The 19,535-nt window shown below is 45.5% G+C and overlaps 2 protein-coding genes across 2 annotated transcripts; both read right to left on the bottom strand.

Annotated features, from left to right (window-relative positions):
- Positions 1–3,549: 3,549 nt before the first annotated feature.
- On the bottom strand, positions 3,550–10,792 carry LOC131263813 (uncharacterized). The gene is made up of 4 exons (XM_058266073.1): positions 10,667–10,792; positions 9,618–9,843; positions 5,529–5,735; positions 3,550–4,455 (listed from the first exon to the last, which is right to left on the bottom strand). Exons 1-4 carry the CDS (start codon positions 10,774–10,776, stop codon positions 4,135–4,137), a joined length of 864 nt encoding a protein of 287 aa, XP_058122056.1. The 5' UTR covers positions 10,777–10,792; the 3' UTR covers positions 3,550–4,134.
- Positions 10,793–16,989: 6,197 nt separating this feature from the next.
- On the bottom strand, positions 16,990–17,931 carry LOC131265215 (brachyurin-like). The gene has a single exon (XM_058267476.1). The coding sequence runs from the start codon at positions 17,929–17,931 to the stop codon at positions 16,990–16,992; it is 942 nt and encodes a 313-aa protein (XP_058123459.1).
- Between the last annotated feature and the right edge of the window lie 1,604 nt (positions 17,932–19,535).

Raw genomic sequence — 19,535 nt, 5'->3', positions numbered from 1 at the left:
CTTGGGTATGCGAAGAATTTGCATCGCGGATTTACGGCGGCTTCGTAGTTCCCGCGACGAGCGAGCTGAGGGGAGGGGGGCGGTGGCAGAATCGGTCAAGCGATTTCACGAGGCCCTCTGGCCCATAAACACACTTTTTTTCTCGCTCACTCCCTCTCCCTGTGGCTGCCTCCCGTTGGCGGGTGTTGAAGTATATTTAGCTGTCACTTTTTTAATTCTTCGACTCGCGCGACCCCCGAACGAAGGGCTCAGAAGGCATTCGCCATCCGGCTGGGTGAGGGTAGGTGCTCTGGTTAGTTGTATCCTTACTTGACTCAGCGCATTGTGATGTTTTTGGGCTGCATTATGTCGTACTTTGAAAGTGTTCCATTTGTTATGCACCTTTGACCGACCTGATAGGGAACTATCCACTTTAAATGCAAGTTAATAAGTGAACGACCAGGCGTCTCCATTGGGTATCAAATTAAATTGAAATTGGTTACTTCATTTAATATATTGGTAATGGTAATAAAAATAAGTACTGTTATAAAACAGACATGATATCAATAGAATCGAATAATCATTCCAAATAACCATTTAAACGATACACTCAAAAACAATTTTACTGAAGAATTTGGTAAGACAACTAATAAATTTCAATGATTATTGCCACCAACGGAACACATAATTCAGTCATTCCAATTGTGGTTGTTTCGCAAGACAATAAACGGAGGATGGACAATCCGAAACCACGTCCAAACATTTCTCTTACGTCAAAGCAAATCCAAAACAATTTTAAAACACCTTCTTCCTAACGCATATCGTTTTCCTTCGCGTTACTACAGTGCAACTTTTTTTTCTCTCTTATTGCTCACCATTGCAAATTTACCTTCCATTAGTCATCGCTGAGAAGAAGAAAAAAAAGGCACACACTCACACAACCAAGGAATTCGCACTAACGGCCCGAGCCCGTTTGGATCGCTGCCGAAGGAAATCGAGCGTAGGGTATTGTTTTTTTCATACGGTGCCGCACTTCTTCAGGTGACGCCAAAAGTGTCACCTATTTTTGGAGGCCCACTTTCCACCGTCCAACTTGATATTTGTCAGTGTCCGATGGGGCGGCCAGGTTCGTGCGCCCGATCGCGTCCTTGCGGCTCGGTCAGGGTTACCGGCGGCCAAGGGTAGGTGAACGCTGGGGGGATATTTTTGATTATGGTTAGCATTTACCGCCGGTTTCGAATCGTTATTATTAAATTTCTACTACAACAAAATTTCAATACCTTTCGTTCGGGTGGGGAAACATGTTATAAACATTCCGCTCTGCCCGGCATGTTCAACATCCTCCAACGGTCCTGTGCTCTTTCCCGACGGTCCTTGTGTGTAATGAACACCTCGAGTGCGATGATGTGCTTTGACGCATGACAGCTGGCAGCATCGTTTAGCGGCGATGGTCAACACCAGCAGCTGCCTTTTCCATTAGAGGATGTTCTCTTCCCATCTGGGACTACCGCCTCGGTTCTCTTCCAAGTGACAGCTGTTACTTAGAATGCCTTTAGTGGGAATATTTACAACAAGGTGCTTCTTGAACTCAAACCTGAAATTTCATCATTCTCATGAACTACTACAATTATACTAAGGTTGAAAATCAAACGCTGTTCATTCACCTACTTGCTGTCACTTGTGCGTCAATGTTAATAACCATCACGTTTTTTTTAAAAAAAAACCCTGCTGTCTTGTCGATCCGAACGTGAAACGGACGGTTTAAAACGTGTTTGGAATCACACTTTGCTGACGAACCAATAAATTATTACCAAACGATCTTCTGCTACTACGGTCGAAGATGATGGTGCAAAATGGAGAGTAAAAGAAGACCCAAAGGGAGAGAAGAACCGACTACACCAAAACAAACGAGATCATCCTATGGAGGGATGTAGTATTTCATCAAAATCATTCGCCACGGAACACCTGGCCTACCGGCGCATTTCGAGCGCGTTTTTCCTACCCCACTTAAAATAACGTGCATAGTTTCCCTGGCCTGGACTTTCACCCTCGAATAACTCTTTCCGCGAGTGAATTATGGCTGGCAAATGTTCCGATATGCGAGTGCGCTCTGTCTTTCGGCCAGCCGTGAGTCAGTGCGCCTGTTATGACGCCCGGGAGTGGCCTCCAATGCGATTCGTGCCATATTTAGTGCAGTCGGGAGGAGAAGTGAATTATCGATTGCGAATGCGAGAATGTGTCGTCCTGCGACACCGGCTCTCGAGAAAAACGTAAGCCTCCAACTGCAACAATTGCACCGACCAACTATCACACTAACGGCGTCCTCTTTTGTCCGTGCACCGCCCCACACAAAGCACCGAGATGCCGTGATAAATATAGCATGTACATCGACTAAGCTGTGGTTTTTATTCGGCCCGTCTGTTCGCCCAGCCTAGAAGCATTAATATGCCACCTACCGCAATTCCGTTGTAAAGCAAGCTTTATGGCTGTTATACTTTATGTAATCTCGCACAGAAAACTAATCGTTACATTTGTCTTGACGCTAAAGGTCGACCCACGTCGCCGTCGACCGAGTATGACAAGGATTTGCGGCAGTAGGACGTTACAAGTGAGACAATTACTTTATTTTCATCCTTCCCCTGCCGTGCTTAATCACCAGAAGGACCTCATTTCCTACCGCCGGTAAACATTTTCTCGGTAAACCACGTTCAATTTTCTTGGCGTTAACGGGCGGACTTTGAAAAATACGGTTTTACAAAGTGAGGAAAATGTTTTAAAGCGCCTGAAACGCGGCAACATACCGCACATCGGTAAAATGAAGCTGTACTAAATTTAATGTGATGCTAATGGAAGCTGTACTAAAGGCAGTTTTGTGAGTTTTGCGGTATAATGAATGTCAAAGTGTAATTTAAAAAACGTTTAAAACATTCCCCATGCCACTTTTGCCAATAAAATAAGTATCAGATGATTTACATTTAGTTACAGTTGATGATTTTCTAGTCATAAATAAAATTGACTTCCACGGACAATTCTTATTGCGTTTGAAGTAAAATTCTCCAATTCGTTGGAACCTAAGGAGTTTCCAGGACTTTACCTTATTTTCAACAATGACTAATAAATGATTAGAAGGATTGCGCAGGAGGGCAATTCGGATGAATAAAGCAAGTTGCGACTAAACACGCTATTTATGACTTAATCTTTTAGATTAAGCCAACCTTACTGAAAAATGCACCAAAGAGGCATTTGCCCGCGAAATGATGTTCATGATGATGTGATGATTGATTTATTCAATAAAAACAACTTACCTTCCCTAATAAATCTCTACAATTTGGATGCCAACCAGAAAATATTTCTCAACCCGATTTGCCGGTCTAAACAACGATATCTCGCTGGTGAGAATGAAACCACTTGATATGCATCGTAAAAGTGGCTTGTTACGCCACCTTCGCTGTAACACCGTTGACATCGTCTGGCCATCGTTTCTTTCTCACCGCGTACATGCTTTTAAAATTAACAATTTGTCGCACTGAAACCACACACGAAACTCAATCGAAACGCAACCGACACACGCCACAAGTAAATAAACATCATTTATTATTCATCATGTTTTCACATCGGTTAACGTTCACCTCATCCGCTCATGCAACAGATACGACGAGGGAGATTTTCGGCAATGCGGCTCCGCAAGCCCGCTGCGTATCCTAAGCTCTACTAAAACTCCCCCGAACGAAGTCACGAGAGGATAATTTTGGTCACAACTGATGATGAGGCCGACCACCGCTTCCTGTCTTCTATTTTTGTCTTTACGAGTGATCGATTACGTTGCTTCTTTTATTTTGGTCGATGAATGCAAGAAACCTCGTTCTGTTGTGCGTTCTGATTGCTTCTTTTATTTTTCTTACGCTGTCTGTATCCTTTCCCCCACCCCACCGCGGCCGGCTGGCGGACGAAATCCCCTAACTAACACTTCTTTTTACACTACAGACATTCATCGTTGTGAGTAGATTCTAAGAAACTTATCCGCTAATGCCTACACTTGTACGAGAGTTACACAAAATTATTACACAACAAAAGAAAGGAAAAACAAACCACACGCGTGCTTTTCGTGGAGAGACCCTCCCTCGTTTCCCGCTTATTCCCCCTCCTGTCTTTTCCTTAAAAGCTGACCATCTTTTTCTGCGTCGTCTTGATCTTGACCACCCCGGTGCTGATCTTGGTGCCGTCGGTGTGCTGGCTGAAGCCGGCCGGAACCAGCTCCTGGGCGGACGTTTCCGCCAGCAGCTGCTTCAGCTGGGCGCTGCGCCGGGCCCGGGCCGCCTGCTTCAGCTCGAAGTCCTCGATCTCCTGGTCGATGTCCTGCAGGCGTGCCCGCGTGGCGCTGGCCCGCTTGCTCGCGAACGACTCGGCCGTCTCGTCCTTCCACTTCAGCGCCTGCGAGCTCTTGGACAGCGAGGAAGATTCGGTGCTGGCCCGCATCTGTCGACGGTTTGGTTGTTGTTTTCAGGCGGGTGGTTTTTGGGAAAACGCGCCGCGTGACGATGGAAAAGTGGAATGGTACACAGGTTTAAGGAACGGTTTCAACATCAACAACATTTGGTCGCCCACTTGGGGCAAGGATATCCCATTGCAGGCGTCGCCGAGGCTACCGGGACGTAGCAGCTCCTTACTCGGCGAGGTATTTGCGGTATTTGTACTGGAGGTGGGCCGTTTGGTTGGGCGGCGTAGGGATCAAGCAAGCAACAAGCGTGGAAAGCGTGGAAATGAGAAATAAGAAAAGCGAATGATAAAGCAACAGTGTCTGCTCGAAGCGGATAGTATTAGCGAAGGTCGTAGAGCGCCTTGACGTAAGCAATTAATGACTATGGGCGAGAGGCATTGGGCAATGGTCAAAATACATTTGTAGGTTTTCAAACAGAGCATCAAGTTGAATAGTATGTTTATCAAAGTGATTTGGGTCAAATTTAATATGATATTTAGTCAATATGTCTGCCAATCCAATTTTTACCGATTTTTAACTAATGTTTTGAAAGATAATTTGTTCATATGTGCATAGAAAGGTTATGGCTTGTACTTTTTGTACTACAATTTTTAACACGAAACAGAGTGCAAATCTAAATACCGTCTATAGTCCGTAAAATACGATTAAGGGGACCAGTTACCTACATACATACTAGTTAAAGGCTTAACTTCAAGATAAATGAATTTCAATAAAATGTAACAGCACTAAAAAAAATTTTGACCTATTTTTACATGCCTGAAACCAACAATGCAACGTCATGGAAACCACAAGCTCTATGGAAAGAGGATTCCTTTCTCCATAACCTAGCACTGTTCAAGTGCGTCTAAATCGACGAAATAAGGACTTAGTCACGACGGTGTCCTGACGCCGAAGGAAAGCCATTGCATGAGGATGAGATTATGCGATGTACAGGAAAGAAGGCGGGAGAGGGGGGCTCAAAAGGGCACGATGTCAGCAAGGGGATTTCGGCGGATCCGAAGCTCTGTGAAACCTTCGCTCCACAGTTTTCCGTTTTGTTTTTCTATCTTACCTTGAGCGCCTTGCGCGTGGACATGCCGCTGGACGCGAACTCATCCTCGTCGTAGCTCGTGTCGGAAAGCTTCTCCGCCAGCTTGCGGGCCGACTGTTCGCTCAGCTTCGAGCGGGTCTCGCTGCGGTACGACTCGAGGGCATCGTCCGATTGCAGCTGGCTGAGCAGACCCTTGCTGGCCCGGATACGCTCGAGCGTCGCCTGGACCTGCGGTCGGGGGAGGGTGGAAGAGACAACAAAGTAGAGCAAGCGGCAAAAGGTAAGCCCAACGAGCGGTTGACATGGTGACGGTATCGTTCGTCTTCCCCGGGACACCGGTAGACGCCTTTAATTTGTGTGTCGAAGTAAATCCACAAACGCGAAAGCTGATTTAATTTAGTTGATTAGGTTGAAACAGTAAAATGCAAAGCAGAGAAACTCAAACTGGATTTTTTGTTCAGTCTGAACCACTTAAAGATTCCTCGATCAAACTAAGAGTATGGAGTTTTGCCTTCCATAAGTCCACTAAACGTGTTAAAGCGTATAAAGCGTCGTCATCTTTTATGAGCTAGCATTCTTTTAAACACTTCAGTACTAATTTCAAAATTAGAAATTGTAAAATGATTTATAATCAACGTCTCTGCCAGGTAATTAAATTCACATTTGTTCCGCATAACCCTGGCTTTGCGGTACCTATTAGATTTTAATTGAACATAATACGGTACCGCGAATGGTTTTATTAAGGGGAAATTAAATGCTAATTAAAACACTGCCATGAAAAAGAGTAATTGTAGGAACATGATAAAAATGGGGGGCAAAAAGTTTGTAGCCCGAGAGAGTATGTTTATGTTGCGACCATTAGTCATCCATTCAATGTTTAGAACAATGGTCCTAAAGTCGGTGCAAAAAGTGGTGTAGGTTTTACTTGCCCGCGGGATAAGGATTGTCTGAAACGAATGGCAAAAAGACAACATCTTGCCGGCGCACGACAAACGCACCCATACACAAGCACACACAGGGCAGTGGTAGAAGAGGAAATGGTAGAGAGGGAAACAAACGAATATTACGAGCACTGGTCGTTACCATTGCCCCGTGGCGTCCCGCGTACGCGTTGTACAATATAATTAGCGACGGGCCGTTTGCCATTTCGCCATTTGCAACGAGAGATTTTATTTTTATCGCGGCCACTCACCCGATATCGCCCGGTACCTGGGAACGTGCCGCCGCCGCTTCCCGCGCACCGGAAAGACTACCGCATCGGTACGCCGGAACGGAGCCATCGAACTGGCGCATCCGAGCCGAACCCGAATGCCTCGAAAAGGAGCTTCGGGCTTGCGGCTCCCGGTTTCCATTCCGTCCATGTTTTTTTTTCCCCTCCCGAGCCGACCACCCGGCTCCGATCGGTCTCTGTTTGGCCTGCTCCCGTTCGGGGGTATTTTTAAATCTATCACACCGCACAACACACGTAACCGCTCGGAAGCAGTCCCAAAGGCGGCCAACAAGACGGTGATCCTTCCGATCTTGCCACCGAGCAGGTTCGATAACACGGTGGGACATGATGCACAGGGTAAATGAAAATAAAATCTTACTCATTGGCGTGCGTTTACTCGTCGGAAAATGGCAGAAAGAAATCGACAAAAATACCGAAAATATTCCCAACCCCTCTGAATCAGCGGGCAATAAAGCTTGCCAGACACGTCTAGTCGCACCGTGTGACAATATATCCCTCGGCCATCAATCAGCTGATCTCGGACAGCTACGTACGATCCGTCCCCTCGACGGATGGACACATTTTGGCGGCAACACAGAAGTTGCTTTCTTTCATCTTTCATAATCTCCCCTCCTACAACGCGGATGGCGCGGGTTGCTTCGATTGTTGAGAGAATTAGGGTGATGTCTCTGTCCAACGCGGAAAAATTGCAAGCGAATTGCACATTTATCATGCAGCTGGCGTAAAAGGACGGACAAAAACACCATTAGCAGTAATGACTGGTACAGATTGTTTTGCTTTATGTTAATTTTTCTTCACCCCATACGACCCCGAAATAGTTGTGGCTCGGCTGCGGAATGCCAGACAATGTGGCTCAAGATAAACAATCCACTGCACAAGGTTACATACATTCGATCGGAGCAAAACATTGCATTCCCGGCACGGTAAATACAACCAAGGTGAACGGTTGTTGAATGAAAAACAGGTGATTAAAATTTACCAACAATTGAGTGTTTTTCTTTTTCGGACGAAAACCGATGAGATCATTGTCGGAAACTTATCGTCGCACTGAGCAAAAGCAGGATAGGGAAAATACAACATTTTATCCCCTTTGAACGTCTTTGTTTGCATAAAATGTAACAATTTGTCACCGAAGTGATCGCGCTTGTGTTCAAATGTGCAAAAAGATGGGACAACAAGAGCGTTGTTTGGTGAGCACGATTGTCTACGAGTGGCTTTTTCCTCATGGACATGTTTTATTTTCCCATGTCATCAATCAACCTTGAACAAGGCCGACAAACTTAAGGAGGAGTTTTAAAAATATTAGATCACACATACAATACGCTGAAACATGTTTTAAAAATACTTCTACGCATGAAACATGACGAAGAGATTATATTAGGAAGACGAACACACGAATTGTTAACGAATGTTAGTTTGTCACTTATAAAGCATGCACACAATTTCGACCAAATATGTTTCCTCGTTTTGCCGTGCGGGTAAAATGGGTGTTTTGCTTTCCGAAACTGACCAAACGGCATGAAACCGTGGACTCGAAATTTTGGATCTAAATTACTTTCCAACAAGCTTTTTTTTTATCTTTACCAAACGCGACACGCATGAGCTCCGCAAACCGATGAGGGCAGGCAGATCACAATGGAGCGAAATGAGTGGGATGCACAAGTAGCGTAAGAAAGGCGTCAATGTCAAGCATGATCCAACCAACTTACGGATTAAGATCGTGTGACCACTGTGGTAAGCCAGCTGGCAGTCGGTGGAAAAGAAAGAAACATCCAACATCGCAACATTGACGGTAGAGACGGAACGCAATCCGCTTCATATCACATTTTATTCGCATTCGCCTTTGCACTGGGTAGAACGCTCGAGGGGTTAGAGTGGTTTACAACGGTAACAGATCGTATCATTCGCGCATGGACATTATCCTTTCTTATGCTGATCGTAAGCACTTTTTTTTTTTGGGGAGACGGAAACAGCCGGTTTTTCCTCTGTGTATATATTTTTTAAACAAACTTAAGAGAACATGTTCCACTACTCACTCACTGCGTTTGACGAATTTGTGTCTCAAATTTAAAAAATGGTTACAATACTTTTGCGTTAAACATTCCACTACTAAATAGGGATAAAAAAAGGAAATACTACTGTGGCAACACCTAAAGCGTAGTGTGTGCTCCTTTTTCCTTGGTTTGAGTAAACAGAAGAATTTAAAATCGTTCGCTAATTGTTTTCGTTCGAGGGGCTTTGTTTGTACATATTCTTTTGTTGAAACCTAAACAAAGTAAGCCTAATAACATTCCGATCCGATACAACATTGGGGTTAATTTCGTTTGCTTGTTTTTGTTCGCTACCTTGGTTCGGTTGGGGGTGAATTTTTATATATACTGTCCCTAGTGTAATTGTACGTTCTCTCAGGTAACGCGTGGTAACATTCCGCTAGCAACCGATCCGGCCATCTTATCCGCAGGCCATCCGTTTGGTCTGACGTTCGGTACACACAGACACACACATACACACACTAACGATAAAACCCGTCGGAAACATATTGCAATCTCATGGGGAGGGCGGGGGAGGTAGGCGTTGGTAGTAACATTAGTAACGACAACAGGAAACAGGGATCGTAAGTGGTTAGACAGTGTTGTTTGGTTCGCTACGGAAGGTGTAGAGTGTTCACGTCGGACATTTTCGGGGACAAAGGGTGGAAGGGTGGCAACGGTCTCCCGGGCGGTCGGGAGGGAAGGCCGACCCGTTCAGCAGCAGCTGGAGTAGTAGTCGTAGTAGCAACGCGGGAAGTAGCTAGTGTCGCTCGGCAGCGGAATTACGTAAATGACGCTGTTGTCGTGGTTGACCCACGAGCGTCGCAACAGAAACCGTCTCATTCTCACCTGATCGTCGAACTCGCTCTCGAGCAGGGCGGAGGAGACCGGGGCCGGCGCCAGGCTGGAGCTGCGGAACTGCTCGGCGCGCTGGTCGATGACCGACTTCTCGTGGATCACCTTGGAGGCGCGGCTGCGGGCGGCCTGCAGCTCCTCGTCCACCTCGGCGCCGTTGAAGTCGTACCGGCTGACGAAGGGTGACGGGCGCGACTTGACCACCTCCCGGTCGAGGGACCTGGCAAAAAGGAACGCACCCACGCACATTAGTTCAACCGTCGAAGTCTGACCGGGGAGTAAATTATAGCGCGCGGAAGATTTACATCGATTCCAACGACGATCGTCGGTCGGTTTTGGGTGGCCGGGAAATTAATGTTTACATCGAACCGACCTGAAGCGCTGACGTCAACCGCTACTAATTTTCGTAGTCTCTTTTTCCTTTGTGTTCCCTGTGCTATCCCTGCCCATATTAAACTACACAACAGCTGCTTTTCATTCGCGGATGTAGATCACATTTGAAGGGGACGTAGCTCGCATACAAACCGGAAGCATTACGGTGTTGCTTGATAAAATATGTTTTAAAAATTTCCATCCTTGCTATTATCAAGAAAGACCCAGAAAGTGTCACTTTCTACTCAGAACAATAAGTAAACTTTGCATAATCCGGTGACTATTTTGTACAACAATTTAGTTAAGCTCTTCAGAAAAGCTTAGGTAAGTTAAAAAAAATGTAATCCATGTGAAATGGGAATTCGCACAAGGTCCACCTGAACAATCTTTCTATTGGATAAAACAAAAATTTGTACATCAAACGTATAACTTGATTATGTAAATGATTTATGAAGTAAACTATTCCCCTTGAAAGTTCAAAGCCTTTTAATTGGTAAAGTAGCTTAATTGTGAAATAAATTGTTAAAAATTAAAACAATTTTTACTGTTTGCTATGCTTGTTATTGTGAATGTTCAAACTCAATCCAATAGTTTGGCATTTTAATCTAACCTCCAAATACCCCTTATCAATATGGTTAACATGGAAGTCAAATGTGTGTCTATCTACTTACGGGGCACGACGGCTCTTCTCCAGGCGCTCCAGGGCCGCACGGTAGTTGTTCTCCACCATGCTCATGTTGGCGTCGTACACGCGGGTGCGAAGTCCTCGGCGGGCGCTCATTTTGACGACTGTGTGTCTTTGTTTTTTTTTTTTACTGGAAGGAGTTTAGTTCACCTGCGAGAAGCAGAAAGAAAAGAAAATCATTAAGAGCTTGGTTTAAAAGTTAGGATAAAGATGGTTTCCGAAGCGAAATTATAAGACTTCAACAGATGATATGTTTACGTGCGCACATGACCACGAGAAAAGAACATCTCCATTGAACTTAACCTTCCCGATAAGATCACATGCAAGACACACCACACTTTGCCACATGTTTCGCCGAAAAATTGTGACCGACCGACCGGAATTTTTGACGGGCAGCTCGTGGATAAACATTACCGTATTTACGATCACTCCCTACCTTCCAGCTTCCACTTGCTCATCCACATCCTTGCCCCCCTTATAATGCGTTCAAGAGTTCCAAATCCTAAAAACTCATAAACAACCACAGCGCGATTACTCGAGGGGTTTCCGTTTATTTCTTTCACGGCCCCGGATCTGACCATTAAGCGGAACTGGCATCATGATGCCTAAGCGGGGGAGAGATTTGTTGATGAAAAATGGAGCCGAAAAAATAACTTCCGCTTGAAACCTTCAATCATCGATGGACCAGAGTATGTCCGGAGTTGGCCAGCCGGGCGCTAGCTGGTCGTATGGGATGAATTATTTTACGACGGACATTGCCAAGCATTACCATTAACGCGCATTCGCATTCCTCCGTGTGTGTGCATGTGTGGGTGTTTTATTTCGTACATGGATCAACGGCACAGACTCATTCACGGCCAAGTTGTATAAATAAACGAGATAAGCAAATAAATAAACACAGCCCGTTACGAGATCATTAGTGTATTAAAATAATGCACCAAACGCTGGCTCCATCCCAACCTTGTGCTGCCCCGGAAAACGGTGGAAAACAAAGCCAAATTTACAACGCTAATTGTACCGAGATTCGGTTCATTAGTAAGGCCCGGCAAAGCCATGCAAATGGGAAATACTTCGCCCAGAGTATTTTCCACTGCTTTGGCAAGTTGAAAACGGATTGGATGCTGTCCTCTTCCACCGAACTAATTAGTTGGAGCCCTCTCTGAAGAGAAATAAATACTCCCAACCCGTGAGTGACTCTACCAGTGCGTGTTTGTGTTTGTGTAGTGAAGTATCTTAATTTCCCTGCTATATTTAAAGCGACCGCCCTGCGTAGCCCTTGGAATAGAACGTCTTCCTGTCAGAGGGTGTAGAATGTGCAAACGTGGCGTAACAGAATGCTCTCGTGATTCGGCCATCTTCCCGCTGTTAGCGATGCATCTGAAGCGGCTGTGGGGTAGAGGGATTGGAATGCTACGGATGGGATGCAATGAAATAACGGGGACACCAGAATTCCCCCCCGCCGCACGTTCCGCACTCGAATGCACCGGGATGACTTGTCAGTCATTCTGTCATCCGCTCGAGACAATCAAGCACTTAATTAGGCGACTAAAACCAATCCCGTTCGTTTGGATGAGAAGGTGACCATCGCGAGTATAAAATGGCACACACTTATGGGGTACCCATTTTGGGGTCGACGTTAAACCCCGTTAAGTGTCGTCGTGCCCCAAAACTCTACCACCAGCTCTAAACCTTGACTTAGATTTCTCGCGCGGAGCGGGAACCGACCATTTCAACCGAAACTTTAACCGCGCCTATGGCCTCGTTCCTGGTGGCGTTGGGCAGCAGGTCGGAGGAATATTTACGACATCGAAAATAGACACTCATCAACCGCGACACGTTTCACCGAGTAATTTCGTGAGTGTGTGTCTGTGTGTGTGTGTGTGGTTTTAGTGCGCACTGTTCCAACCAAAATGCGAGCCAACGCCAAACACCCGTTTGACAAACTCATTCACGCAATCCGGGCTTGCCAAAGACGTGTCAGCACGGCTGGTGAGGGTGCAACGTGTCTTCGACGGGGGTCCAACGTGCGGGTTCATTCTAGACGTTGGTCTGCTCCCGATCGATGCCACATTCCTTTGCTTGAGGACCCGAGGGAGAGAGGAGAACAGTCCGCTTAAAAGGGACAGTCCAACCTAAAATTAGTTGAGGTGGCGAGTAACTGCAGGTGACACGTGAAGGCGATCGTTGTAAAATAAATAATTGGATCAATTCTACTCAATTTTGAATCCGAAAAATTGTTTTAAAAAACAAATCACAATTAAAGTAGGCGTCTCGATTACCGTAGGCCAAAGGTTAACAGGAACATGTCAAAGACACTGTGGAAGTGCCAAAAAACCACCATGCTTCTTCATTCGAAACCGAACAAAATACCAGGCGCCTCCATTTACTAGCGAACAGGATACCAGGCGCCTCCATTATGGCACGTTTGTGGTATGAACTTGCCGTTTCTAATTACTTAAAACGGAATACTGGGCGGTAACAACGTGCTCATCCTGGTGAGTATGTAATTTAAAGAAAGGTTCCCAATGTTTCCTTTCCGTTCAAATGATTGTTTTATTCGTTTTTTTTTATTATTTTTTGGAGCAAAACTATCAAATTGCAGGGCAACGTCGTGGGACGAAACTTTTTATCATACAATAGTACAACTTCCCAAACATTTGGTTATGTTCATATAGAGAAGACCAATCCTAAAGTAAATCAAACATTTCAAATCATTTTTCTCTACGACATTAGGAAAAATAAAATATTTTACGTTCCATTTTCCTCTCTTCAAACAATTGTTTTGCTTTTGCCAATTTCCAACTACAAATCACAAACAAATGTTCTACTTTATAAGGTGAGATTATTGCACCTATTTAGACTATCCCCGCAAAGCCATAATTAGGCAAAAGGCCTTCAAAAATGTTAGTAGTTTGCAACAAAAAGCAAATTACTAAAAAAACTCATTTTACTCTCCAACTGTTAAGTAGAGAGAGTACACCGCATGCATGGTCCGTAGTGTTTTCTTTAATCTCGCAGGTGGCCTCATAGTACTGCACAGTAAAAATAGTATTTTAACGTCATGTTTAAAACGGCTTTAACGGTCGTTCCACATATGGGACGCATCTGGTACGTGTCCACCGCTAGACAGACTTAAGATCGCACTGTACCCATACATTTGGCTGGCGGCGCCAACAACAATTGCCTAAACTCGACGCAACCACAAAGAAGCACCGTTCGATCGGAGAAAAAATGGCAAAAGATAAACTTCACGAACGGCACCACCAAACGTAGTGGCGTGGGTACGGGAGGTGGAATTTTTATGAGATCATAAATTAAAAATATGACACGATCACTCGCAACCGATCGACAACCGTCCTACGAACGTTTTGTTTCGTTTTCCGCAACACCACGGGTTGAGGGGTTGTTTTTTTTAAATAATTGCGTTCCATACCATTTCCACTCGAAAAGGGAATGGGACCACGGGAGTTGTGGTGTGTCTTTTACAGTTCCATTTTAATTTCATGATGCTAGCGTCATCACAATCGTCTTTCCCTTCGTTCGGGTGTTTTCCCCTTCGCAGTTTGACCAGAGGTTTTGTTCTATTTACAGAATGTACGGCGGAAACTGAACCAACTTAATTTCACCAAAAAAAATCCATGTACACCTACCTATGGGGATTTGCAAACTTTAGGCACGCACTAGTGTCACGGACGCTTTACTACACGCTACAGCTGGCACGATCGTGAAAACCACAGAACACGCACACACCACAGCCCGTTTGATATCACTTTTATCTGTAGCTCCACGATGGGTTGAGTGAATGATGCTGCGTTCTACTTCGCTCCTTAAAACTTCTCCTAGTGGCGGAAAAATATGGAATATACATATATTTTGTATTAGATTTCCAACCAATATTTCACATATATACACACACACAGGCACACATAAAACACACACACACAAATCGTTTTATCCGGCTGACCTGTTGCACGTTCTCCGATCAAGTCCTGAGTTCCGACTGAAGGCGCCCGGCTCCGGCGGACACTGTTTTATGAATCTCCTGCACCACGCACCGAGTCGCACTTGCGCAAGCCGGTCCCGGGCTCGGTTCGCGCATACGCAATAAGCACCCGGGAACGACGGCACCGGAGGGTGGGATGGAGAGGCAGGCACGGTTCCGTACCGCTCCGTATTGCTAGAATCGGGCCGAGACTCGCGCGTTCTCGAGCATCTTTTCCCTACGAAAATCCTGCAGGTGTCTCTAGGAGTGCTCTAGAGATCGGGTGTAAGTGTACGTCTGGGTGGGAAAAAGTGCACCACCCATTTATCTTTAGCCCTCTCAAAACACCGTGCAGATCATGCGGCACACAATCGGAACGGAAACATATTCTACCGTTTAGTCACCGGGTCACCAGAAAGTGGAACAGAAAGTACCATTGCTTACGATTGTTTATCTCGTAGCGAAGAAAAAGAAAAGGGTAAAAGAAACGATGGGCAGATATGATTATGTGTCGTATGGCCGAATGTCAAACCGCTTCGTCATGATCATCTTTTGATAGAGAGAAGCGGGAACCCCGCACCGAACGAACAACGCTTTGGGTGACAAATTTAAACGTGAGAAAATACGTGATGTGACTAATCGACAACCTAAAGCGAAGCACCAAACCATTTCCCACTGTTGGGTGCGTTTATCGCTAAATCTCTATGATTAACTGATGCACTCAGGCAGCAAGAAGCTTCCAGAGTGCGGGTTGGATTTTTTTTGCAACCGGAACATGTCATTATTTTTCCCATTTTCCCCGACCACGATCGGGGCACCAGGGTTTTGCTTCCGAAGTGCTTCCGTCAGACGACGTGATTGACGAAAAATAAACAACACACCATCCGATCATATGTAAGCGTGTGCGTGTGTATAAGCAGTATTTGGTTTTGGAAAGATTGAGAGTGACGTTAAAAATAGTGCCCCATTCGGCAGAAGAAAGGTCGAGCGCGGAAAAGTGGCCGGCCGGTTCGTTCAACTAACGACTCTTTACTAACGGACAGGGTCCCTGAAACCGGTTTCCTCACCGTCCCCGACGTGCACGCCCGGCTAAAACCCGGTACACGCGGGTTAGGATTAGCGTTCAGCTCTACTTGGTACCGGGTAACCTTGGAGCGGCTTTATGAAACGAACGGTGCGTTCTGGCATTGACGTGACGTGTCGCGATGTTTGATGAATTCTGGTGCCTGCTCTCCCAGTGGTCACTATCAGCAGTGTTCAGGGTGGGAGGTTGCTGTCTGACATAGCTCAGGTTCAGTTCTCGTAAGATGAAGATGTGAGAGGGTGCAAAACGGGGCCTCAAAAGTGGAACAGCGTGAACTTGACGAGGCGTACAGTGTTTTCAAACATACATATGATATCAAAAATAGGAGAAAACCAGTTTTTGTTTTTATTTTGGTACGCTTCTTAGTCGGATCGATTTGGTTTATGAAGGTAACGTAATTCAAGTAACAATATATTATAGCACTTAAGAGGTTGTGCTAAAATGTTGGCAACGTAACTGTTCTTCACGCAATTATTTTTTAAAGTTTCATCATTAAATTTAGAACTGCTATTGTGTGCAAAGAAAAGTTCCTCTGGCCGTGTCATTAATATCAAACTTTGCAGTTTGTTTCTTTTGTGACAAATTACTGTAAACTAATGTTTAACACGAGCAAATTTCTACCATTTCCATCCAGCAGATTTTTTAAAGATCGTTAACCAAGTCTCAAGTTAATTTCTTGACAGGGGTGATGCAGGCAATCGCAAACAGGAAACTGTAACTATAAAAACCTTGGTTTTTGGAAACCGAACATACCATAAAGCGAAACTTCTACCTTGTTTCAGATTCAGAAGCTGCTTGGATGAAATGCAATTGCAACAAATATCCAAAACAAAGTTTTAATGTATTTTTGTTATCCACTGTCGTTCATTTATTGATTTTAATGATGATTGTTGGATTCATTCATTATGTGCTAACATTGTACAAAACTAAGTAAAGTGTATCTATTGGTTTAACAACAAATATCGGCACTAGTATTCACTTCAAGCTCTTAGAATTGTTAACTGCATAAGAAATACTTGAGTTTTTTGTAAAATGCAATCGTTGCAAAACTTTGTGTTACTATCCAGCTTTATAATCTTGGATGTCATCGAAACTAGTAGAACCTTTCGAGACTGTTCCTCATCCAAATCTTCTTATCCGAAGTTCTTAACACTAGCACCGACACAATGTCAAACCACCTAGCAGTAATATCACATCAGAGTTTCACACAAAAACACTACGAGGCCCTGTTCAGTGGCCCTCATCAGCTGTCGACGTAGTCCGAGTTCGCTCGGATCCAATCCTGGAAGAAAGTGATCCGCGCGAAAACGGATGGCATCCCACTCGTGCACCCATTTCCCGAACCGAACGAAGTGACACCGATCTGGACCGTCCGATGGGTTTCGCGAATTGTGAGCGGCCCCCCGGAGTCTCCATTGCATGCGGATCGACCTCCCGCCCCGGACTGGCAAATGTTCTGCGGCTCGACGAGCAGCGTGCTCCAGAAGCCGAGGCAGTCCTCGTTGCTCAGCACCGGGTTGTTCGTGTACCGGAGGATGGTGGCGAAGGTGGTCGTGCTGTCGCTGATGCGCCCGAAACCGGTGACGGTTCCGATCGTGCCGTCGAATAGCCGCTCGTCCGAGCGCGCCGGAATTCGCACCGGTTGTACCCACTCGTTGAAGACTATCGTTGCTCCGAGACGGATGATGGCCACATCGAAGCGAAAGTTTCCGGCAGAGTACTGCGGGTGGACGAAGATGTCCATGCGACCGTAGCGAAGGCGTTGCTGGGTCGGTTCCACCACCATGCGGTTGTGCGCACCCATGATGGTCGTCCCACCGCCAGCCATTGTGCTCTGGTCCAGCATGACGCAGTGGCCTGCCGTGAGGATGAAGTGCTGAGTCAACACGGACCCTCCGCACAGGGTTGTAAGGGCACCGTACTCGCTCAGCACCAACGCTTGATAGGGGAACTGGCCCGGGAAGGCTTCCTGCCCGTTGGTGATGCGTCCAGCCTTGTGGCTGGCGTTCCGGAAGACTTGTAGCTCGCTGGGGAGTCGCGCCCAGTAGTGGTCCAGCTCCTCGACCGGCACTACACGCCTCCAATCGATCTCGACCCGAGCAGCTTCAGCCGCAGCAAACATCAACAAGCACACACCCACTGCCAACAATCGCACCGCACCGCCTTTCTCCACGTGGAACCGCATAATTTAACCTTCCTTGGCTGGCTTACTTTTTAGACTTGACGTGAACACTTCGCGCAGCACTCCTTTTATAGACGACTTATCGGCGCTCGACATCGGCCGCTCCGATAACGTTTCCCAATGAGACTGGCAATTTTTCGTATCATGCGTCCGGATTTGGAAGAAAGAGCGGGTTCCCCGAATAAACCGCACGCACGTTCGTCACGGGGCTGATGGATTAAGTTTCCGCTCGATAAGATTTGTCTCGGCTCGCCAGCTCAGTCTGCCGATAAGTATTGCTTATCGCCAGCTACACTTCCCCCATTAAGAAAAATTGTGTTACGAAAACAAATATTATGCGCGCACGGACTTCCTGCCGATGACCTTCACCTGAAACGGCTCAAGTGTCGTTGCACTCCCTCTCAATCAACCCACTTTCAAGGTTTTTGGCAATGTTTTGGTGGAAGAAAATTGCGACGAAAACAGTGGCCATTTTTGGGCCCCTTTTGGTGATAACCGCTTCGCTAACCCATATTTGTACCCGCCTGTCCAGAGCGTGCTAGATAAAATGGTTTCATTGGCCATTTTTGACCGGGGGCTTACAACAATGACGGTGAACGCAAAAATATTCAAAAATGTCCGCTGCTTCTACCATACGTTAGCGAATATTTCCTTACAAACGGCCTGGGTTAAGGTGGGAATCTATAATTGTACAAGTCCAATGACATTATTCCACCTTTCCTACCACCATTGCCCTTTTCTATACAACATTTATGTTTTAAACCGACAAAATAACAAGGATTTTCAAAAACAAAGGAAAACCTTCGAAATAAGCTCCTCTTTGACGATTGCAGCGCCCCACGCGGTCAGTTGTGAAAGCTTTACAAACAGTTATTTCGTACTGTCAGTTTAAAACGACCCATTGTAAAAATTTCTGTTCATTCAAATGGAATCTTCCAGCAGCTTGAGTTGAGCTGTATCTTATCTTAAAGTAACGAGGCCTACACCCTTTGATTTTGACTATCTGAATTGTCTTAGTTTAAAACTATAACTGCGATAAGATAACCTTAAAATTCACATCAACTCCAGACGCAACTCAAAATATTGCTTCTTATACGGTCCTTCTAGTAGTGGTTTATCTTGAATTACAACTTACGAAAATGGTTACTGGCGGTGGTTACCTTATCGGTTGGGAATTGCCAAAGATATCACAAACGAGTACATACGTCAGTATATTTTCCGCTTCCTCACCTATCCGCCACCGAAAGAAAGCCCGAAGACGGCAATAGCCAAATATTAACGCGTAGTGCTTATCGATGAGATTATCCATTATCAAGCAGCAGGAAGCATTTACTTTACTCTAGAGGTATGTATTCTCGAAAACTGTTACCGATGGTCCACGCTGATACGATACGATACGAACCCCTTTTCTTCGACGTTTCGGCCATTGAATGCCAAAGGCTTCCGATTATGTTATCGAAAGGGAACATGACGTTCCTGCAAATTTATATGGTGGTAGCTAATAAAAGAAGGCGATAGGTGATGATTATATGTAACCGTCGAATCTAAACGACAGAGACTCGTCTGTGTACAGTGTCTGGAACCCGGTAGCAGCTATAAATGCAACC

The sequence above is a fragment of the Anopheles coustani genome, chromosome 2, assembly GCF_943734705.1.
Source record: "Anopheles coustani chromosome 2, idAnoCousDA_361_x.2, whole genome shotgun sequence".
Classification (NCBI taxonomy): domain Eukaryota; kingdom Metazoa; phylum Arthropoda; class Insecta; order Diptera; family Culicidae; genus Anopheles; species Anopheles coustani.
Note: the sequence above shows the minus strand (reverse complement) of the source record. Positions and strands in the feature narration are given on the sequence as shown.